Source organism: Panthera leo, chromosome A2 (genome assembly GCF_018350215.1).
Source record: "Panthera leo isolate Ple1 chromosome A2, P.leo_Ple1_pat1.1, whole genome shotgun sequence".
Classification (NCBI taxonomy): Eukaryota; Metazoa; Chordata; class Mammalia; order Carnivora; family Felidae; genus Panthera; species Panthera leo.
In genome coordinates, this window is record NC_056680.1 from 116,839,039 (window position 1) to 116,862,808 (window position 23,770).

At 38.2% G+C, this 23,770-nt stretch overlaps 2 protein-coding genes across 10 annotated transcripts; one reads left to right on the forward strand and one right to left on the reverse strand.

Annotated features, from left to right (window-relative positions):
* Window positions 1-1,179: 1,179 nt before the first annotated feature.
* Window positions 1,180-11,843, reverse strand: HNRNPA2B1 (heterogeneous nuclear ribonucleoprotein A2/B1). 6 transcript variants are annotated; one of them, XR_006197405.1, is made up of 13 exons: window positions 11,347-11,627; window positions 8,405-8,440; window positions 8,197-8,307; window positions 7,867-8,013; window positions 7,394-7,604; window positions 7,164-7,265; window positions 6,988-7,068; window positions 6,249-6,311; window positions 4,851-4,970; window positions 4,474-4,596; window positions 3,770-3,852; window positions 2,256-2,393; window positions 1,180-1,714 (listed from the first exon to the last, which is right to left on the reverse strand). XR_006197405.1 is itself a non-coding variant. In XM_042920541.1 (12 exons), the coding sequence occupies exons 1-11, from the start codon at window positions 11,350-11,352 to the stop codon at window positions 3,791-3,793; spliced, it is 1,062 nt and encodes a 353-aa protein (XP_042776475.1). In that variant the 5' UTR covers window positions 11,353-11,628; the 3' UTR covers window positions 1,180-1,714; window positions 3,770-3,790. The 6 variants fall into 6 exon arrangements, 5 of the variants coding, with proteins under 5 accessions (XP_042776475.1, XP_042776466.1, XP_042776489.1 ...); XM_042920541.1 differs by lacking the exon at window positions 2,256-2,393 and having other exon boundaries at window positions 11,347-11,628; XM_042920532.1 differs by lacking the exons at window positions 1,180-1,714; window positions 2,256-2,393 and adding an exon at window positions 3,111-3,612 and having other exon boundaries at window positions 11,347-11,599.
* On the forward strand, window positions 11,782-23,561 carry CBX3 (chromobox 3). 4 transcript variants are annotated; one of them, XM_042920581.1, is made up of 7 exons: window positions 11,782-11,797; window positions 12,207-12,377; window positions 13,851-13,902; window positions 16,743-16,885; window positions 19,483-19,645; window positions 21,823-21,917; window positions 22,263-23,561. In XM_042920581.1, the coding sequence occupies exons 3-7, from the start codon at window positions 13,879-13,881 to the stop codon at window positions 22,387-22,389; spliced, it is 552 nt and encodes a 183-aa protein (XP_042776515.1). In that variant the 5' UTR covers window positions 11,782-11,797; window positions 12,207-12,377; window positions 13,851-13,878; the 3' UTR covers window positions 22,390-23,561. The 4 variants fall into 4 exon arrangements, with proteins under 4 accessions (XP_042776515.1, XP_042776525.1, XP_042776534.1 ...); XM_042920572.1 differs by lacking the exons at window positions 11,782-11,797; window positions 12,207-12,377 and adding an exon at window positions 12,548-12,660; XM_042920591.1 differs by lacking the exons at window positions 11,782-11,797; window positions 13,851-13,902 and having other exon boundaries at window positions 11,939-12,377.
* The last annotated feature ends 209 nt before the right edge of the window (window positions 23,562-23,770 follow it).

Genomic DNA, 23,770 nt, shown 5'->3' on the forward strand with positions numbered 1-23,770 from the left:
TGCCTTCATACACCAGACTAATGAAAACTTTAAAACACAATAGAAAGATCAAGTTTCAAAAACTTTTTCAGTGAGTAACACTCTAGTGTGGGAGGCAGCCCTCAATTTGGCTCCCAATGATGCTAGCTTCTCAGTAATCTTGTAAGTAAAACCCTTCAATCTGCAGAACATGACCAATACACAAGGTAGCATCACTTCCAAACATTGATCCTATTTGAAGGCTTTGGGTTGCTCTTGGGATAGCTCACTACTGGGGAGGGAACGGCCAGCATCAACTTGCCAGTCCTGTCAGTATGCCCTAATCAAATTTTTCCTAACTGCAACCTTGAGCTTCCGCAGAGTCACAGCTGCAGTTTGCAGTTTAAGTTGTTGACCTGCAAAGTGATGAGTTCATTGTTGCTCTGAACTAAGTATTAAGGTTTAGGGTTAATTAATTAAAGCCGGTTTTAGAAATACTACACATGTATCAAAGGTTGTGATTTCCTTCTGGTAGAAAACTTCCACAAAAACCACACTAATCTCAAGTTCTTAAACAGCTCAGTATACAACATACACATGGGGAAAAGGCCTGTGGAGTATTCAACATTACCTACTCAGTTGCAGTAAGCCAGTGAGCTTGATGTGCATTTTCCCCCCTATTTGTGCAAATTAAGGGTTAGGTACTTAACGTTGTGTTAGCATACCAACTTGATTTACCTTTCAAGTTCAACTTCTTGGTAGAGTTGGGCATTTCTAAAACCTTCAAAAAATTTACCTAACTTTGAAGCATTCTCACAAGTTCACAGTTGATGGACGCAGCTACTGTTTGAAACAAAACAGTTCTTTTGGCCATTAGTTTAACTTACCTGTGAGATACCTCATCAAAACCAAAACAAAAAGTTAAATCAACCTTCCTATGGATCTTTCATTATTTCAGGTAAACATCCAAGGCACTGCTTATTAAAACTCCGTCCACCATGTTTAACCCTTAAAAAAGACAACCACTGAAACTAAGTTTGAGATGCATATAAAGCTACTTGACATCTGAAAAACTGGTATGAGATGGTGTCTCAGTGCTTTGCCCTTAACTGGGACCACTCTAGTTGTTTAAAATATTTGCAAAAACGCCACCAGCAATGTTAAACATAACAAGGTAAAGCGAGAAAACTAGAGCAGTATTCAAACACTGAATGTACAGTATAAAAAGAATGGCATTTTATTAGGGACAGCCAATAATGTCCACAATGCTTTTCTTGACTATTAATATTGAAATAAAAATGGCAATATGCATAGCTTTGTGAAACTGCTTTAAAACTCTAGGGGATGGCAATCTTTTAGACAACTGTAAGTTGATAGAACAAGATTCACACATTTTATGTGTAAACATTACACCAAGTATTTGAATACAAAAGTGTTTATTTTATAAACTTTATATTTAAAATAGAATTTTAATCTGTCTACTCACAAAACCTAATTTAAAACATGATACATTTCTCTCTCTAGCTTACTTGATGTTACTCTTTTACAAACAGTACTCAATTTGTAATGGTTTTATATTAAGAACCTGTACTAAATGATGTATTTTATCAGAAAACATTTCCCTTTAATCTTAAAGTGCTTTTTTTTAAATGAAGGCACCAACAAGAACTACTTTCAGATGGTACAGTATTTCTTATTTCTTGAAGACTCTGTGGTTGACCACTTCTTCATTAGTTACCTGCAGCAAGACACCTTCCTGCCAAAGGAAAAAAAAAGTATCTGAAGAAGTTTATCATGTTTGTCCAAAGAACCTAAATAACTTCAGTGGTGGTCTTAGGATCAAAGAAGACTCACTGGTGCATACAGTAGAATAAGCCCTGATAATCACATTCCTGAAAAGGCAATAAAGCCAGGCAAATCAAACTGTTGACACTTAAATGAATTTCAGCAGCCAACCTACATCTCTCCTATAAGGTAGGGGATTGGAAAGAATTACCACATTTAAACCTAAGTATTTAGTACTTGATACATACAGGATTTATAACGTAGACACTTTATTCATAAATATAAACTATCATCTGCAAAGTTTCAACCATTTTACCCTACCTTCTCCTGAGCCTGACCCTGATAAGCATGTACAACTAGGAACAACCATATAACAGAAGAACAAAATTCTTTATTTTTAATAAAAACCACTAGTTCACTCAAAATGCTTGATCCAAGAAATGTGAATACACAAGGGTGTAATGATGGGTAATTTCATGATTTATTGAACTTGCAGCCTAACTTTTACCTACCATTTTACTACCAACACCACTGAAGGAACCAAGAAAAGCTTTATTAATGATCACTTGGCTTGCGCCTCAGCTGTTGAAATGAAGCACTTTACAGTCTTTGTGGCAGCAGAATATACTTGTCCATGGTTCATATCAATGCTAAATTCCAGCAGGGAAAAAAATGATATGTTAAGCACCTGAATCTTCATAGAGGGAGGAGGGGGTGGGAAAGAAGGGAAAAAAGGGGGGAAAAAAACAACCAAAATAATTTAAGTAAATGACAGATTGGAAAACAGGGTTTATAAGATTCTCTTGAGTTTATAAATTGTTAAACTCAAATTTATAGCTATGTTAAACTACATAAGAACCACTATACTGAAAGACCATTGAAGAGTAGTATTAGTTTATCTTTTGGGGAGGAAAATTAAGAAAGGAAAAGTAAATAAGATCTTACCTAAAGAAGTTTAACTGAAGCTTAGAACTATTTTGCTCTACACCCTCAGCTTTCGTTGTCATCCTTATAAACTACTGTAGTTAAAGCTTTGTAGAAACAGCACAGTTTTTTAAGACTGGCTGAACTTAGTAGCCGTCAAGAGTTCTCTTGTACTAGACCTGTATCCCTGAAGAGTACCTCGCTGGGGTTATTTCCTTTCCTTGCATTGAAGAAGCAGCATCTAAAAGATCTAAAAAGGTGTTTCTCTTTGCAGAGATATCCCTTAAGTTATCTAGATAATTTAATCCTGATGAATTGCAGACAACACACTTATATCTGACCAGCATTTATCTTACACAAATATAACAACAACTTTGCAAAGGACCTTAATTATACTACCCACTCCTTAACTTATTTAAAATAAAAAGTCTATAATTACACAATTTCCTTTAGAATTATTTTATTAAATCATAAATGTACAACAGCTTCTTAACTCTACACACGCACTTAAATTTTTTTAAAGGAAAAACGTTATGTCTTATTACACCATGATCCTGGCTAATAGCTTTTCAAAACTTTGAGAAAAATCTTAAAAAAGGTTTCACATGTCACCTGAAACTTACAAATTTAACATTATCAAAGAAGGAATGCTTCTACACTCTTACAAAGACCACTAGAAAGAAACAACAATTAAAAAGCTAAGAAACTGTCTCAAAGGCATTTTTTTTTTTTTTTTACAATCCTTCCTCCACAGTAAGGTAATGTTATTAAATAATCCAATCCATTCACAAAATGGCTCTCTGCATCTGCTCTGGTGTCTTCTGCCATATCACTGCATATTTATGCATGACTGAGATAAGAGTTTCCTTAACATTGTTATTTCGATAACCTGAAGCTGTTCTGTTACCTCTGGGCTCTCATCCTCTCCTATTTATACAGTGAAGCCTGTTTCAACAGAAGTAAAGAGTAAAAAAAAAAATAGGTTATGAAATTATCCATCTAACCAGATTTTAAGGAAAGATAACATGATCCTAAAAAGCTTTTACTCCTGGCAGCTAGATCTCCCAAGACAATAATAAGGTAAAACTCAAAAGCTACTTACCCATGGCAAATAGGAAGAAGCTCAATATCGGCTTCTCCCTCCATAACCCCCACTTCCTCCACTGCCTCCAGGACCATAGTTTCCTAGAATTGTTAAAAAACAGCAAGAGAAAACAAATTTACTCCCATTTTCTGCAATTAGCCTAACAGTATCTATAATCGATTTCTATTTTATAGACATACACTCCTTGAAACAAGCAGCTCATAACCTGTTACCTGCTTCTAGTCAACCTATTACCCGGGAAATGATTTATCCAGACTCACAAAAAAGTTAATTTGCCCTTTACAATTGAGAACATTATAATGCTGCTATTCTACCACAATCATTTGGAGTAAGATTAAAAAAAAAAAAAAAAAAAAGGACAAAAAATCGGTTTGGTTCTACTGAAAACTTTAAGAGCTTAATACTGTGAAATAAAGGTTTGTGATTTAACTTTCAAAGAGAAACACAGAATTTAATATAGCTTGCAATGTGCTCAATTTTATTTGGCTTTTTAAAAAGTAATCAGCCAAAGAAAAAGAGCCCCACCTGAAGTGTCTAACCTACTTTTGTAAGTCCTAAATATTCTATACCACTGAATATCCAATCCAATCCCATCGTTTTAGTTAACATCATAATGGAAATGTTACTCAAATTAGCAATTAAAGTGTCTTAAGACTAATCCTTTAATCACACAAAATAATTTAAAGAATCTTATAAATTACCTCCACCATATGGTCCCCCCATGTTCCTGCTACCACCAAAGTTTCCACTCTTCATTGGACCATAGTTAGAAGGTTGCTGGTTATAATTTCCAAAATCATTGTAATTTCCACTTCCGTAATTTCCTGTGAAAAAATCGGAAGAATAGGTTTTGCATCATGACTTTCAAAATAACATATTCCAACATTCAACTAGCGACATATGCTAAATATTTAGGACAAAATCTCCCATGAAAACAATCAGAATAAATGCAAAACGCCTATCTACAACTCTATAGTTTAAGGCAACTATTGACAACATTGAAATAAAAATCTCACTTGTTAAATCATTTTAATTCCAATCCAAATTCCCACATAAAGGTTGCAGGTGAAGTTATTACCTCCTCCATAGTTGTCATAACCACCTCCGTAGCCCCCACCCTGGTTGCCATATCCAGGTCCTCCACCACCATATCCTCCTCTTCCTCCTCCATAACCAGGGCTACCTCCAAAATTGCCACCTATTATAAAATAAGCCTTTAAGTAATTACTTAATATTTTCAATACCATTCGAACTGTCTTATCACACCGATTTCCAACTTTCCAAACACATTCTTATAAGCAAAATATTTGTTCTACAAAACCTCTTCCGTAACAGCCTCAAGGGCAGAATAGAGTACATATGCTTGATAAACATTTAGAGGCAGGGAACACCTCCTCACAACCAACGGGATAAAAACCTTTACAGAGACCAATACTTGCAATGCCATAGATGTTCTCCCCTAACACTAAAGATACTAAAGATTCGTATGGGTACTTTCAAAGGTTTGTATTTTGTGTAAGGATTGGGGGGTGGGGGCAGACAAGAAGCATAGGCAAGCGGGATAAAAAAGCCACACACCTCTACTGGTCCAAAATATTAAGTTCCAAACATGCTTCCTGATAAATAACCGTGTCTCTTAAATAATATACCCACGACACCCTTCTGAGTAGAAATGGGGGGAGGACCAGAAATTAGCAAACTTGCATCTAATTCAAAAACTTACAATGGAAGTCTCAAATTATTGAGGTACAAGAACTCCTTTCTCTTAATACCAATTAATATCTGGACTTCAAAGCAGAATTGAAACAGTTGAGATGTTGGAGTAACTTAGTTACGCTTAAGGAGTGGCAAAACCAGCAATCGCGTCTTCTACTAGCTCAGTTTATAATATCCCTTTCTTAATAGGATATTTGCCAGCAAATACTAACTTTCCTGTACTCCAACAGAACATATATCTAATACATTTATTACGTAACAGGAATTCACAACTTAGCTAAACCCAGGAAGAATGTTGTGTATTTTAGAAATTCTTTTGGTGACTTTTTACAAGTTATCTTATGGGACTTAACCTTGGTAAGAGACTAAAAAAACACAACTGCTTACATATACTTCCTTTGACATGTTAACCATGATCACGTCTATTGGTTTGTAGTTTTTCAGGAAAAGAGCACATGAAATACCTATCTAATTATTTTGCTTGAGAAACAATGGGATATAGTATGACAGCATCTATAAATTCTAATTTAAAATCCACTGAAATAATTTGCAACCTGTAAACACCTACAAGCAAAAATATCCTTTCCATAAAAAATGCAAATTATGAAGGAATAGCCAAATAATTGAAACACTATCACCTAAGCCCTTTACAAAACATAAAATGCAAAACACTTAAAATTTTATGTACACACTTAACTGGACAAACACAAATAGGGTTTAAATCTTTAAATCACAAAAACCGTATGTGAAAGAAACTGACCTCCAGGTCCTCCTCCATACCCATTATAGCCATCCCCAAATCCGCGACCACTTCCATATCCATCTGTTAGAAACAGGAAAAACGTTATTAAATCCTGTCCACCCTATTTAATTTCTCTTCCTGCTTTCCTCCACCCTCTTTATTAGTACCTCTCAATGAAAATTATCAGGAACCAACCTCCTTGTGCCAGAACACTGGTGTTTACTGGTTTATTCTTAAAACACAAATTGCGTAATTAGATCTCATGAGAATAACTGCCTAAACAAGAGGCTCAGACTTGGCAAGTCTCAATTTAAGAGATTCCATTTATCTATAAAGAATGAAGTTGGGTGAGAGAAACAACTGGTTTTCTGTTGGCACCTCATCACATTAGTAAGCCAAGCCAAACAAATCTGAAACCTAAAGCCAAAAACAACAACAAATACACAAAGCCTCCACAATATTTTCAATCCTGATTCAGGGGGTCCCTCATTTTTTAAAGTAACTAGTAGCACCTAATTTTTTTAAAAAGTTGACTACCTTAAAAAGATCTCTGCAATGGATTGCTCTGGATTAGAATTTAGAAAATTATGCTTTTAGCTATAACCTCTTACCTGACCAATTCAGAACATCCCAGCATAATACAACCTACTTAACCCTTCAAGGTAACTTTAAAAACACTGGATTTCCTGAATCTAATTAAAATTAAGTTTTTAAACAAGCATATTCACCTTTCTATTCACACAGAAGGTAAACTTACCAGATCCTCCTCTAAAGTTACTTCCCGGGCCTGGTCCAAAATTTCCACCACCACCACGAGAATCTCCAAAACCGAAGTTGCCTGCAATAAACAACCAGGTTAGTAACAGGTATTTTATTAAACAAATCTTAAAAAAATAAAATAAAATACAGTAAAATAAACGAGTTAGACGTTACCTCCTCTTCCACTTCTAGAACTCTGGACTTCCTGCATTTCTTGTCTAGACAAAGCCTTTCTTACTTCTGCATTATGACCATTGATGGTATGATATTTCTGCACTGGAATGAAAAGTTCGTAGTCTATTACCTCAATGTTCTTTACCAACAACTTGTACAATTTACCTTTTAATAAACAAACCCAAAAATTAATGAAAAGAGCCATGCACCTAGAGTTTATAGACACTTACACACAATCTTATCCACGGGATCATGATCATCAAAGGTAACAAATCCAAAGCCTCTTTTCTTTCCAGACTGCCTATCAGTAATTATCTCAATGGTATCAATCTTTCCATACTCTTCGAAGTAATCTCTAAGATGATGTTCCTCAGTATCTTCTTTAATTCCACCAACAAACAGCTTCTTCACAGTTACGTGAGCCCCTGGCTTTCCAGATTCCTGAAAAAGGAAAAAAACTACCTTAACAAAACAAACGAAAACATGATTTAAAGCATAATATCTAGGTACCAAAAAGTAGTTTCTATTTTATGATAAAATACCACCTAAAGCAATAGCTTATAACCTAAAAACTAGTTTCAGAAAAGTAGGCAAATCTAGGAAAATCAAGAGACACAAGACTGACAGAGCTTTAAAGTGGCAAGATTTAAGTTACGTATAAAACTTACTTTCATATTTACTGACAAAGTTCTATTTTGCTCACCTCTCTTGCAACAGCACGTTTTGGCTCAACCACTCTCCCATCAATTGAATGAGGTCTTGCAGCCATGGCAGCATCAACCTCAGCCATGGACGAAAAAGTTACAAAACCAAATCCTCTTGATCTTTTGCTTGCAGGATCTCTCATGACCTTAAAAAAAAAGGGGGGGGGGAACTTTAGCATTTCTTATTACTTGTGTTATGAAAAAGCAGTTTGAATGACGAGCAATTTTCATGAACATGGCTTTAAAAATAACTTACTCAACACATTAAACTTAGAGGAGTCCAAAAGTTCAAAGACTAGCATCTATAGACATTTTTACATTTAACGTACCACACAGTCTGTAAGTTTCCCCCATTGCTCGTAGTAGTTCCTCAAACTTTCTTCTGTGGTTTCAAAGCTCAAGCCACCAATAAAAAGTTTACGGAACTGTTCCTTTTCTCTCTGCAAAGGAAAACATCATTTCAATTTTTATTTACATTTCCTCTTTGTATGCAGGAAATTAAATTCTTAAATATGAGGTGACCTGCTGGCAGAGTACCTTTTTCCTCTCCAAAGGAACAGTTTCTAAAGTTTTCTGGGGGGGAAAAAAAAAACTTACATCAAATTTAAACCATATGTTAAACTGCATATTAGTTGCGTTACACCAAAAAAATTGCCTCAGCTGAACTACTACACAAGTTTCAAAGTCATTAATGCTTGATCCAAATTTACTTGACATTAAATTATTTTAACATGCCTTAATCTTAAAAAAAAATTTCTGTAGAGAGAGAAGCAAACCTAGTCCTTGGTCATTGAAAGTTTAAAGGATTGTTACTAACTTTAGATTCAATCCTATTGTCCACAACAAATAAAGTGCCTTTTAAATACTCATTGTAAACACTTTTTCTTTTAAAACATAAAGAACTGTTGGTTCTTATAACTCACAATTTACCATTTCAGGATTCAGTATCTAAAACTGACATTTATTTTCCCTTTACTGCTCCCTCTGGTGGTGATTCTTATGTATTTCAGTCCAAAAAAAAAAAAAAAAAAAAACCCCACACACACACCACCAAACCTTGTAAAAATCATTCTTCCCCCATACACCAACTCTCCATGAGGAAAAAAAACCCTTAAACATTCAATGTATTTACCAAAACATCCCTATAAAATCTGCCTCTCTCTTCTGACCAAGGGAGAAATACCTTTTATGACTAACAGTGTTCAGAGCTTTAGAAGTTTTTAACATAACTGATTGTGGGCATGCTTGTATTTGGTATTTACAAAACACAAAAAAATCTAGTATATTACTGAACCGTATGTAAATGCAGTACAATGTTGCTGTAATCTCACTTTTCAAGAACCATAAAAGCTTAAATGACCACTGTTAACTTAGTTTTTGTATTACCACAATTTACACTTCATTGATGCAGTAAAAAAACCCAAAACTCGAGTTATCGACCTTAACGGCCATCTGGCAGACTACAAAGCACAAGTGTCTCCAATTTTACATGGGGGGGGGGACGGGAAACCTGGGCAGAAAAAACGTTAACCCCTTTAAACCACCAAGCAAATATATGTTGCATTAACAGCCGGTATCTTCGGCTCTCAATTAAGATGGGTTGTTATGCTTCGTTTTCAGATAACTAGGATAAAAATTTAAAACAGGTATTCAGAAGCCAGAATAGGTCATAGTGCCCAGAAACATCTGCTGTGAGTCTATAATACAAACCAAAGGTCAAATAAAATTTTCCATACAACAAGAGACTTTATTACCAGCTAGTACTACATACAGCTCAGGCCAGTGGAGGTTACTACTTCTATGCACGAAAATTCCCCAACAGCTCAAAAAAATAGTGGTAAGTATACAATTAGATTTTTTCCTCTGTTCTCAGAATTATATTTTTAAAAGCTCAACAAATTCTCAAACTACCTCCTAAAGCCCTCAAAAGACCTGTTAAATGATTATCTGACATTGATATTTAAGTTAACCTAATTTTACTTAACTTAGTCTAACTACTATAAATCAGTTTTTACAACCCAAATAAATTACGCAAATATAAAAGCACATTTACAACAACTTTTACACATCACTAACAAAAGGCAAAAACTCATTACTTACCTCAGTTTTTCCAAACTTACCCGATGTCCACTATCGATTACAAACAAAGTTATTTTATAAGCGTGCTTAAGAAAGAAAATACCCAACCAGGCCCCCTTCGCTGGAGACCTTTTGCTTATCAATGTAATGATCAACCATCATAGCAAACATAAATGAGAAAAGCAAATGACAAAGTTCAAATACATAGTGGCCAAGCCTGAAAACAAGTTTTGTACGTAACCGTTAAAAGCAATGAAAGACTGAGCCACGTTTTAACTGAAGACCAAAAGTTTTTATTTTACTTCCCTCTTAATTTCTAGCTTATCACAAGACCCTCTAGTCTTACCCAGGAAAGATGATTACATTTCCCAGCAAAAATGTTATTTACCACGAATATCTTACAATTCAAGGAATCCTTACGGGATCGTGAAACCAACCCCCCCACCCCCGTCCCCACTGCCACCCCCAATCGGTACTAACTTAATGGCTCCCCTTTTTATGTCTAAAGTTTCCTGCAATTCAACTAGCTTTTAAGTCACCGCAGACTCCGATAAAACCGTTACCCAAAAGCGAGGGCTGGAAAACAAAATGTTCTCTTTGTAATATGGCTTCCCTTAAAACTCGGCCCGACACCCTAGGTCGTTTTACCTCCTCTTACACCGGTGCGAACCAGCCCCGGGGAACCGACTCCCCCACCCGCCCGCTCTTCGGTGTGGCTTCTGAACGCAATGGCGCCATTTCATCGAGGGGAAAGCAGAGAGCCTCTAACGAGCTGCGCAGGACTTTAAAGATCCAAGCTCCCCCAAACCCTCGGAATCCACCCCGAAACGGCATGAGAATAACCCGAAAACAAAGAAAAATAGTTAACCACTTCTCTTCTTCCGTAAAGGAACAAAACTAGCAGAATCCAAAGACTGAAAAGAAAAACGCTGCGAGGAAGGAAAGGAATGAAAATGGCGGCCGCCAAATCCGGTTCCCGGGAGGGGGGGGGGGGAGGGGAAGCTCCGCAGCCTCGCTCCGGAGGATCCGAAGCCCGCCGAAAAGCTCAAACGCGGGGACGCCAGAGCCCCCAAATCAGCGTGCTTTGAAAAGGGAGTAAGAATTTCCGCCTCCGCGCCCCACTTTTCGCCAAACCAGGACTGCGTCCGCCATGTGGAAGTTCCCCATCCCCCACCCCCAGCAAAGGGAAATGGCGCCGGCAGGCTGAGGGTGGGGAAGATACTGTTCACAATCCGGCCTCCGCTAACGACCTCTCCTCAAAAATATCCTGAGACGAGCCGCTTTTGAAGTGGCCCAATTTCACCGCCGCTCTCCCACGGAGGCGGATGGCCGACTTCCACCGAGGCGCCAACGGCCTCGCTATGCCCTTTTCAATAACTCATTGATTTCAAACCCGTTACCTCCATCGCGGACTCAGTCGCCTCAGCCCGATTTCCCGCAGCCGAGCGAGATGAGAGAGATCTCCGCGGACGAACACGAACCGGACTCGTCCTGGCGCTGTAGTGAGAGCTGCTGCTGCTCGAGAAACAACACCGCTAAGAGCACCTCCACACGGGAGCCGGCGCTGCTGCTACTGCCGCTAGAGCCGCTGCCGCCGCTTTTCTAGAACCTTCCCCCCGACCAACGCGTCTTCCCCTACGTCAGGCCGTTGCGTAAACGCCCTAACCGCCGCCAATGGCGGGAACGCTCTACGCCCTCCTTACGCCAGATACGTACTCCTCCCCCCCTAGCAGCCAGTAGCAGTGCTTGACGTCACTTGCGTAAATGGACTCAGTGAATTGCGGAAGGCTCGAGTCCTGCGTAGTTCTCTCTAATGGAATTGGGTCCAGCCCCCGCCTTAGCGCAGGGCAGGTGAGAAACGGTCGCGCAGTTTGAAATTAACGCTGTCGGGAGGAGCTTAATCCGCAGCCCTAAAGCCCAGCCCCCTCAAACCGGGAGGTGGTCCCTGCAGCAAAACTTCTGTTAATTCGCTCCCCCGCCCTTCATCTCCCGCCAGAATAATCTGTAGCCTCCCCCTAGCGATTTCCCTCCCCCAATTTTCCCCTCCTGCTCTGAGGACTGACTCGGCCCCTTCCGGAAACACCCGAAGCGACTTCTAGTCAACACGTTACACTTCACACGCCACCAACCCTGTCCAACGTCTTTGGGAGTCGACCCCTTGGGTTCAAGAGAGGTCTTCGGAGAAAGTGGTTTGAGAGGGGCACTCCTGCTTAGTTCCGATTCTCCCCGCCCAATTTTTTCTTCACTCCCTCACCCCTAGCGTTTGGAGGCACCCACATCCAGGGGCGAGGAAGTGGGCGGAGCCCGGTTTTGGCGCCAGGCGCTGCAGCTGCGAAACAGAAACGCCTCCGTCTAGAAGCTCGGTCACTGTCCTCGCCCCTACTTCCCTCTCCCTCCCCTCCGGGGGCCACCAGGCGCCACGCCGCGAACGGTAAGTGCCCCGTCGCTGGCGCCCTCCACCTGCCCCGGGCACCGGCTCCCAGCGGGCGCGGCGCGCGGCCCCTCCCCCGCCGGGAGCGCGCACCCGGCCGCCCCGCCCCTCGCGGCCGCCCGGCGTGGGCGGTGCCATTTCCCCTACCCCCCCCCCCCCCCCCCAGCGGCTGCCCGGCGCGCAGCTCCCCAGCCCCCTCCCCCTCGGATGTGGCTGGAGCTTGAGGCGCGCAGGGCCGGAGACGCCGCAGACCCGGGACGCGGAGCAGCTCGGAGGCGGTGAAGTCGGTGTCTTTCTTTCTCTTTCTCTACGCGGTGGTGGTGCTTAAGATACCACCTGCGCCCCAGGGATTCTCGCCCCGCACCCCAGTTCCTTGCTTCCCGCCCTTCCCCGCCCGACCCCGAGTCAGGAGCTGGCGGGAAGCAGCGGAGAGTCGAGCGGAGACCCAGCGGCTGGCCTGGCGCTGGGCCGCTGCCTGGAGTTAGTTGTGGGGGAGGGGGAGAACGAGACAGACCTCGAGAGGGTCGAGAGCCGTGGCGACAGCCGCCTTATTTCTAGACAAAGCGCATTTCCTTTCCCCCCTCCCCCACCCGCGATCAAGATGAGGGGCCCTCCTCCCCTTCGCGGCCTCGGTCGGCGACTTGGGCCTCCCGTGAGGGCGGTGCGTTCTCCCGCATCAGCACGGCTCGCTGTCCTGAGGCTGCGGCGGGCGTTCCGTTACGTGGCTGCCGCCGGGTGGGGACGAACGCGGGCCCAGTGGTGCAGTGCCCTTGAGCCCCCGGGCCGCGGCCTTTGTTTCTCCCCGCGGATGCGCTGACCACGAGGCCCGCGCTCCCGGGTGGGGGGCGGGGGCCGGGTGTTTGGGCCTGGTTAAGCAGGGTGGGGCTTATGGGGGGCGGATAGACAGAAGAGGTGGTTTGTCTTAAAAGTGGCACGAAATGGGACTCACGCATCTCAGTATGTTTTTTTTCTGTCTTCAGCTTTTAAAACTAGTGATTAGAATGCGGGGGTTCTAAAAAGAAACCAAGTTGGGGTTATGTAGGTGCCTCTTTGGACTGTTACAAGGTCTAGTGGAAAATTGAAGGTAGTTTAATAATTGTGATTGTTTGGGTTATCACATCGAATTTTGAAACAAGTTATTTGACTTTTTTAAAAATTCTGGATAGGATTGATATCAGCGGGATTTAGATTGGGGAAAAAATATTTGTCTACTATTTTTTCCTTTGTAAAACTGTCTCAGATACCAGGGTACCCAATAAGGATTTCTCAATCCACTTGGTTACAACACTGATATACTCAGCAAGCATAGGTCACTAATAACTTAGGCAGGAGCTCAAATCTGCATCTCTGGATTTGAGTACAAATTTTAAATATAGGATACATAAGTGGGGGTTGGAATCCAAACAAAACTTGTGTTTACCTACCTTTTTTGTGTCGTGCAAACTTCTTTTTAACTGTCATGCATTTTTCTAGTAATAGCTCTTCAAGTCTGCAATAAAAAATGGCCTCCAATAAAACTACATTGGTAAGTTAATGAAAACCTAAAATACGTAAGGATCTAACTCAAATTTTTTTTCCCCCCAAAATTATAACTTTGCATCTCTGTGGTTGAGATATTTACATCCACATGTATTTCCCAGTCCCCTCTCCCTGCAGTGTTGTTATGGGGAGAATTAGGGGCAAAATCGAAATCATTACATTAAGATACTTACAGGCTTGGCTTAATAGTGTCTTAATCCATTTAAAGAAACCTAATCTTGGGAGGATAGCAACATGAATTTTACAGAGTATTTTTATCTTGAAATAAAAATAAACTTTTGCAACATGGAAGAATATTGACAGGCAGTGCTGTAAAGCTCTTGGGTGTTGGCATAAGGGTCCCTAAATCTCCCTATATTGAATTCTAGAGAGAGCAGGTATTTTCAGTGTTGGTTAAAGAAGTTGTTCCTCATACACCTAGGTTGGGACAAAAGTCATTTGATCTTGGGAATTACTTTAGTCATACTGTCCTATTTCAAGCTTAATTATTCTAAAATACATTAAGGCCTTAAAATCACATCATTGCCATGTGGTTTTTTAAATACAAAATGAACAAAACCATACATATGTCCCAGGAAGAGAGAAGACTAGATCTGCAGCAATTAAATTTGGAGCAATTAAATTTTTTCACTTTCTTAAATCCAGAGTTTGCATTCATTCCTATACTTCGTTAAAAGTTCTATGAATGTGTAAAGACGTAGTATGCTCAGCTATATTGTTACAGGTTTTTTAAAACATTGAAATATTCATATACAAATCACAAAATTGAACGTTATGATTCTCACAGTAATTCTAACACATTGCATTAATAATTGCAGTCATATTAAAGGTGAGTGCTAACACGAAAATAAGGTAAAACGTTTGGTTTTGGTTTGTATATTGCTCTCTTGGGTTTCACACTAAAAAGGCAAGTTGCTGATTTTTAATTTTTACCATCATTAGGTTGCACGTTTAACTCAAATCCTGGCAAATGTTGAAATATAAAGTGTGGCACAAAAGATTCACATCAAAGCCCTCAGTGGAAAAAAGCACAAAGCATCTTCCATGCCCCCTCAGGATTGAACTGCCCTTCAACTTCCATAACCAGTAAACCAAAGTGTATAGATAATTGAATTGGCTGTATGGTTGCCTGTGACCTTCAAGTATTGGAAGGAGAAGGAACTAGCTATCCCTGAGGCTTGGAGGATGAAAGCACACATAGATGCCTCTATTGCTTTGGCACAGTTTTGATAGTCTTCAATGTCTGTAACTTAATGATACTGAAGCATTTTATCCTTTGACAAGGGATCATAAATTGACAGCCTTGAAAATTCTTTTCAAGAGATGAGGTGTGCTTTTAATTTATGTGGGAAAGTGGGTGAATTTTGTTTGAAAAGAAAAAAATGAACATTTGTAAGTAGTTTATGGGTGCCATAGAAGTAAATACTTCATTTTTTGTGCCAAGTTTTATTAGTGTTTATTCTTCTCACTTTTTGTGCTTATTTTTGCTTTCCTCTTTATTCTGTTAACCTCATCTTCATGAAGATGGCTATTTTATCATTTAGGATCACTGATAGACTTTTGTCTACACCCGTTCTTCATTTCTCTCACTACCATTCCTTGTACTGTACAGAAACAAAAAGCTATCTGACTGGTTGTGATACCCAGTGTCTGAATTAATGAAAATTATAAGGCCTGACTTAGAGAAGATATCCAACAAAATCAGGTGTTTGCTGGGTTATTGTAAATTCCAGAGGAGTTTTATTACTTCTGTGTGTGTACATTTGTGAATAATTCCATAATTTTAATGTTTTTTTTGCCATCTTGAAGTATTGCTGGTTAACTTTTTTGCCTGTATGCTGTATTAGGGGTGACTTCAGTGTTAGCAATTAAGATTTTTTTTTTTAATAGCACCACTGAAATGAATTTAGAATTAACATTTGAGGTTTCCCTCCCTTAGTCTCTTCTAATTAACCATTTAAGTTTTTTGTTTTATCTCTTATCAATCCTCATAACATCTGACTTATTGGAAAATAATGTGGGGTTTAGCATGGTCTTTTGGCTTCTCTTGTAGCATTATGTAAAGAAAAAAACTAACCTAAAAACTTCTTTACGTAAATTTTGTTGGCTACCAGTTTGGACTCTTGAGAACCAAGAAGATTTTTTCACATTGGAGGATTAAAATGATCCAGCGTTTTGGCATCTTCGTGTGACAACATTATAGCTTTGTTCCACGTGATCTGTAATACTATCTACAGAAATTACGGAACAATACTAGCGTCCTTTTTAGCCTCTTCATGGTCTCCTTAGTTGACTCTGCAATTGATATCAGGATTCTGGACCATGTTTTCATTCTGCATTTACCTCTTTTCTATATAATCAAGGCTTAACGTTGGTGTTTGCATTGATACAGGGGGTTTTAGTGTTTGGGGGCTATAGTTTAATGGGACTGTGGCTCAGTAAGACCTGTTACTAGTACTCTCTTCTTTGTGTCATCTTCTGGTACTTTTCTAGTTGTCTGTTGCTTTTTGCAGTTAAAATGAGTGCAAACTCTAGCAAACTTGGTCCTGTAGACTAGATGAGATTGGATTCGGAGAAGATAACAGTATTTTCCAGTGTTTTTGATTGTATTAAAGTGAAAGGGGGTGGGTGATAGGTTTGAGCTAAATGATAGGTTTGAGCTAAAATGGAATTAAGTATTCCTTTTGTTGACTTTAATCTTTTCAGAAGGGTCTCCCCTGGGATATAGAAGTAAAAACACAGGTGTCGAATGCAGTCTTTAGTCTTTAAAATGTACTCAAAATTTTTAAAAAATGTCTCTTAAATCTCTTTTTTGTTTTATTTTAGCAAAAAATGGGAAAGAAACAGAATGGAAAGAGTAAAAAAGTAGAAGAGGCAGAGCCTGAAGAATTTGTGGTGGAAAAAGTACTGGACCGACGTGTAGTGAATGGGAAGGTGGAGTATTTCCTGAAGTGGAAGGGATTTACAGAGTAAGAAACCTGGTGCTTTTATTAGATGTTTAACTGCAGTTAAGTGACATTTAAAGTTTGCTTTTAGTCTGAAGTTTTTAAAATCAGTTTCTCCATAGATTTCTTTAAATGTAAAGATACCTTTAATCTAGGGTACCTTGATTGAGAGCTGTTTAAAAAGAGCCAAGTCTTTAGCCTACAGTTGTAACCAAGCATATTTGAAACTAGTCGATTGCCTTGAAGAGTCACATTTACAGAGTGCAGTTCACCGTATAATGCATTTTAAGGTAGTTAAGTATTGCACCAATTAGAATATTTAATTGACGTTTCCTTATATAGGGAGGGTGTGCTATATAAGGTGTGAAGCTATATAAGGTAGACTGGTGGGTGTTGAACAGAAGTGCTTATCATAATCCAGGACCTGTGCCATATACTAGGTTTACTGTATCCTAATCTCTAAGAAGCAGTCAGGGCATTTTTCAAGCTCCTTAGTTCTTTATATTCCTCGTTGCTAATTGTTGTCCTAATTTTTATAATGTATTGCGAATAACTCATGCAGAAATTCTACTCTTACATTTATCTTGTGCTAAATCTCCTTGGAATCTTTTGCCTAATACCACAAAAACAGCAAGGTTCCATGGCCAGTGACTTATAAAAAATGGATAGTGAAGATAGTCAACAGTTTTCTGAACGGGGTGGACATGGGGAAGTGTGCTAGTTAAATAATTAGGCTTCAGATATCTGATACCTACTACATGCCCCACCGTTTACCTTTAAAGCTGCCTCCGTAAGCAATTTGGGAATTACGAGTTAAATGGAAGATTGAAGGTTTCTTATTTTATCTTTTCAGTATTCTTAGTTGAGCGAAAGTGTACATCATAAATTCGTAATTTGCCACTAGAAAAATTTCCAACAGGTAGGAGAACAAAGCAAAATAAGTCTGAACTTTTATTTTATCATATTTTATTTTACTTTATTTTCATTTTTGAGAGAATGTGTGCAGGGTGGGGATGAGGTGCAGAGAGAGAGGGAGCTGTCAGCTACAGGGCTCACTCTCACAAAGCGTGAGTTCGTGACCTGAACTGAACTCCAGAGTCGAAGGCTTAACTGACTGAGCCACTCGGGTGCCCCAAGTCCAAACTATTTTAAAGTTAGATTTAACCAATGTGTCAAAGAATTGATTACCTTCGTATGGTAGGTTTTTTGTTGTTTTGGAATCTCAAAACATTAAATGCTGTTTGTTTCTACCCAGCCCATCAAAATGTTAAGAAACTTAACTCCTTTTCTCCCTCTTTCTCCGAAACTTAAGGCCATTATTATGATTGAGACCTGCTAGATAACTAACTGTGCAGTGTATTAGGTAATATACAAGTTTATGTTATCCACATATAGAAAGGGTTAGGGTTACGTAGATCTATGTTATATTAGACGGAGGCTCTGCTTCAACTCTTTTGTGCTCCTCTGTTCTCAGATTCAGGTTTTCCAATTTTAGAGTCTCAGCATATCAAAAGACGCAGGTTACAATCAGAGGTTAACATTACCTTTGTTTTCCAACATCTCTAAAATTAATTTCTTTCTGTCTTGTTCTGTAAAGTCGTTTTGGATCAGAGCACACAAAGTTAACAAGACTAGGGGGTGCCTGGCTGGTTCCGTTTGTAAAGCATACTACTCATGATCTCGCAGTTTTGAGTTCTGGCTCCACATTGGGCATAGCGTTTACCAAAAAAAAAAAAAAAAAAAAAAAAAAAGGTTGCAAGCCTATCACTAGGATTATTTTTCATATTGGTAATTGCTATTCATTTTTCTTCTAGTCCTTCTGAAAAACATGAAAATGCTCATCTCAGCCTTGTATCAGGGGTTGCCAAACTTTTTCCTTAAAGAATCATATGGTAAATACTTTAGGCATTGTGGACCATAGGTCTCTCATGATTACTCATCTCTGCAAATATAATACAAAAGGAGCAGCAGACACTACATTAAACAAATGAGCATGGCTGTGTTCTAATGACACTGTATGGCCCTAAAGTTCGAATTTCACGTAAATGTCATTTTGAAATTTTTTCCCAACAAATTAAAAATGTGAAAACCATTCTTAGTTTGCCCAACATACAAAAAGCTGGATTTGACTTTTGGGTTGCCAACCTCTGTTCTTCATTACCCAATTTGAGGACCCAGCAGAAATTGACAATTCTGTCTCACATTTAAGAATGCCTTAGAATTGTGTTTTCAAACACCGTATTGGAGATCCCAAATTGAGGCATAGTCTGATTGATCTGGTGAAGTAACTTGGGGTGGGAATAAGGAATCCACATTTTTAAAGCCTTTTCAGAGAAATTCTGAAGTGGGTTATTGGTGTAACTTAGAAAAATATTAGCTCTAATTCTGCTAGAGTCAGGTATAGTTAACTTGGAGGTAATACAGCAGATTAATAGGGGGCTGAGAAAGACACAGGAAATATAAGCAGATTTTCTCGAGAATGTGGAGATAGGGAAGAAGCATGTGCAGTACAGCAGACTTTTTTCAGATGAATATTAAATGGATGTGGATGATGGTGATGAATTGTATTTAATTGAATTTTTTTCTTTTCTTTTCTTTTTTTTTTTTTTAACTGAACCTAGTGCTGACAATACTTGGGAACCTGAAGAAAATTTAGATTGTCCAGAGTTAATTGAAGCGTTTCTTAATTCTCAAAAAGCTGGTAAAGAAAAAGATGGCACAAAAAGAAAATCTTTATCTGACAGTGAATCTGATGATAGCAAATCCAAGAAGAAAAGAGATGCTGTAAGTGTAAAATATTGCCCACTGGACTAACTTTGTAAAAGGTTGATGGCTTGATTTTTAAAGTACATTTAAAATACTTAAAATTGAAATGCTTTAGAAATCATTGAAAAGCTTTTTTAAAATGCTTAATATTTAGGACAAAAAAGGATAAACATGATTTAGCCTGCCTCATATAAATGTGCAGTAAGTGCTTATACTACTTAAATTGTTATGCTAGTGTTATTATGAGTAAATTCGTGGATTTGAGCCTTAGTAAAACCATTTCCTGTGATCCGGGACTGGTAGTCTTAAATAGAATGAACACAAAGATTAGATCATTGCTGTCCTTTACAATGTAGTAAACACAATCCACATGGCACATCCTGATTAGGGACTGTTAGTGGCATTGACCACCAGAAAGTACTTCTGCATGAGATCCTTGTTTGTCAAGGATATTGGCAAATAACACTTTGATTTTGAAGTATATAATCATTGGTGATGGAAGTTATTTTTATGGTTTTTTGGGGTTTGGTTGGGGGGAGGGTGTGAAATGAGATAGTTGGTTCATTCATTACATGGATATTTTGATCCAGTCTTTGCTTCTCTAATGTTTCTGTGGCTTCGGGCAAAACACGTAACTACTTGCTTATACCCTCAACTCCAAAACATACTGACCGTGCCTACTGACCTAACATCAATTTGAGAAAAGGTCTTGATTCTGAATTAGTATTTAGGTTTGGGAACTAAACATAAAATATGGATGCATTGATAAGGTCTTTGGATTTAAAATTTTATCATTTGAACTAGATGCCAAGTGCTTCACAGATAATCTGTTAAATCTTCATGGCAAGTTTATTAAGATTATAGGTATTATCCCCATTTCCCAGATTAGAAACACAGAGGTTGACGACATATTTGGTTCTGAATGCTTCAGCAGCCAAAGCAAAAAGGTAACACGTTAAGAATTTATAGGCATAGATAGAAAGTCAACCATATACTGATAAACACTGTTTAATAACAATACTTAACCCTACTTTGAGCTCTTACAATGTGCCCAGCAGTGTTCTATGTAACTTAATTTGCACTTTGCATACTACAAAACGTCTGAGACAGATAGTATTATTCCTGTTTTATAGAAAACCTGAACCACAGAGGTTAACTTGCCCAAAGCTACACAGTAAAGGTTAGAGTCTTCATTCTAACTAACCCAGGTAATGTGACTCCAGAGCCTAGGATATAGATAAAGTCTGGTAGGGAGAAGGGATTTGTTGACGTAGGCAGTTCTCAAACATTTTTGGCCTCAGAACCCCTTTAATACTTGAGAAAATTACTGAGAATCCCCAAAAACTTTTGTTCATGTGTGTTATGACTATCAATACTAACTATATGAGAAATAAAACAAATTCCTAAAATCCTTGTATTCAGTTAACAGTGATAGAACCTATTGCATGTTCATAACTTTTCATGAAAAATAAACGAGAAGAGTGTCATTTTACATCTTTGCAAATCTTTTCGATGTCTGGCTTAAGATAGTTCTATTTCTGCATCTGATTTGCTCTCAATGTTTGGAGATAATACGAAGATAATCTGAAGTCAGAGATACATGAAAAGAGGGGACCTTGCAGATAAACAGACACATACCAATGGTCTCTAGAATATCCAGGGGTCCTCAAACCACACTTTTAGAAGCAGTGGTTTATGCTAAGTATTTTATAAGGTTTCCTGTAATTCACATTGATTACATTACTGATGAGTGTGAGTTTTGAAGTTTTTACTATTTTCTATTTGTGTTTTGTGTGTGCTTTTAAAATATGTGGGTAATTTAGACTAATACCTACAAGTGAAATCTTCCAAGAATTTACGATTATTAATGGATGAGTTAGCAAAATAAAGGGATTAATTTTTTTGTGTGCCCATACAGTTCTGTCTTTTGACATATTAGGATACGGAAAGGTATTTGTTACCTTGACTTGCGATTTAGAATACTTTTAGATACCCACATTTGTTGTAGCTTCTTGAAAAGTTAACAGAAATTATGTTTTAGTACTAAATAAGGGTTTTTTCTCTTGCTATTTCTTTTTCACTATGGGATGATTTTTATTTGAAAGCTATATTTCATGTAAACACATTGGAAGTTAATATTAGTTTGCTATATGAAAAGTCAATATCTTTTTAATAGTCAATATCTTTTTAATCAGGCTGATAAACCAAGAGGCTTTGCCAGAGGTCTTGATCCTGAACGAATAATTGGTGCCACAGACAGCAGTGGAGAATTAATGTTTCTCATGAAATGGTAAGTGTGCAGATGATTGCTGTTTTATTTTAAAGTAGGAATAGATTTTTTTAAATTTGTGAAGCCTTAACTAGAAAAGGTTTTATAGTTTTCATCATTATGAGGTAGTAATTATCTGCTGAAAGGATGATTCTAGTTTCTTTTGCTATGATGTTTTAAAACAAAATTTGGCAAACTGTGGCTTGTTTTGGAAGATGAGGTTGTATTGGAACATAGTCACATGTACCACATAATCCTTCAGAAGCACTTAAACACCTTTTGATTGAATTACGACTTGAGTGAAAGACTTGCAGTTGACAAAAACCATTGAGACTTTTGACTGAACATTTTTTTTCCTCACAACAGGAAAGATTCAGATGAGGCAGACTTGGTGCTGGCAAAAGAGGCAAATATGAAGTGTCCTCAGATTGTAATTGCTTTTTATGAAGAGAGACTAACTTGGCATTCTTGTCCGGAAGATGAAGCTCAATAATTGTTTGTGTTGCTTTTTATATATATTTATATATATATATAAAATCTGGGTCTTGGTTTTTTGGTTTATTAGTGTGAAAAAATAACATTCTAATGAAAATCAAGTTTGATATGTTTGTTTTGAAGTAGTATTGGGGGAGTTGTTGGGGTTTTTTGCATCTATAGCACTGGTTACTTTGAACAAATAAAAGCTTTCTGTAGTTGCTTCCTTTATCAAAGAAGAATATTTGAGACCATGGTATATTATTCCCCTGCTTTAGAGAACACCTTTTCTAAATGTTGGGGGAAATCTTCATAGTTGTTCTTCAATCAGAATTTGTGTTTAACTCCTATATGCCTAAGGACCATTCTGGGTTTTTTGTTTATTTGGGTTTTTTTTTGTGTATATACTTAAAATACATACGTAAATCGTTTTCTTTTTTTTTTTTTTTTTTAACATTCCCCAAAATAAAAACAGCATTTTATAACCATGGATAAGCCCACGTTTCTGGGATGCCATCATTTTTAGCAACCTAAGAAATCACTTAAATTGAAAGTTTTCCTGAAGCCTTAACCTTTCAAATTTTGTAATTAATTGGGCTTACATATAACGTAAGCAATTTAAATTGGACAGTTTGAAAGCAGCCGTAACAGAATCCATGTCTGCAGTCACACAAATGCAAGTTTGTTTGCAAGATTCCTGAAAGGAAAATTTTATCACTACCAATAACCTCCCCACCCAAATGAAAAAAACCAGACAAGTCCTGGTATGTTTTAATTAGGTAAGCAAAACTTAGTGGACATTTAAAGGTTCCTTCTGGTGAACCATTCCCTTTGAAGAAGTTGAAATCCCTGTGCTGCACTGACTAAAAGGTCATGATTCATGGAATGTTTAAAACTTGTTCATGGAAACCTGATCATAATCAGATGGTTAGAGATGTTGGCAATTTAGCACCTGCTGGAATAAATGGGGGGACAGACCTCTGTAATCTAAATTGTTGACCTGCATGTTTTTTCTTTACCCCAACTCATTCCTTACATGTAGGCTCAATCTTCTCAGTATTTGAGTTACTGGTTCAGCAGAAACCAGGAAAAACAATAACTTTGTAGTCAGAATGTTATCCAACTGTATATTATTTACTTTATTGTAAATACTGGTAAACAGTGGTCAATAAATAGTTTTATATTCCTTTATGTGGTTAGACTTTTTTTTTTATTGTCTTTTCTAGTAGAGCATTCACATACCTTTGAATCACTTTTATGTGTATTTATAATATAACATTAAAGCATTAGAGTACATGTCTTAGATCTTTTGAGCTTAGGAGTTAGAGACATACTAGAATATGTATTTCCACAAAAATGAATATTCGTTTCTTGTGATGCTTAAGAGGAATCTGCACCAT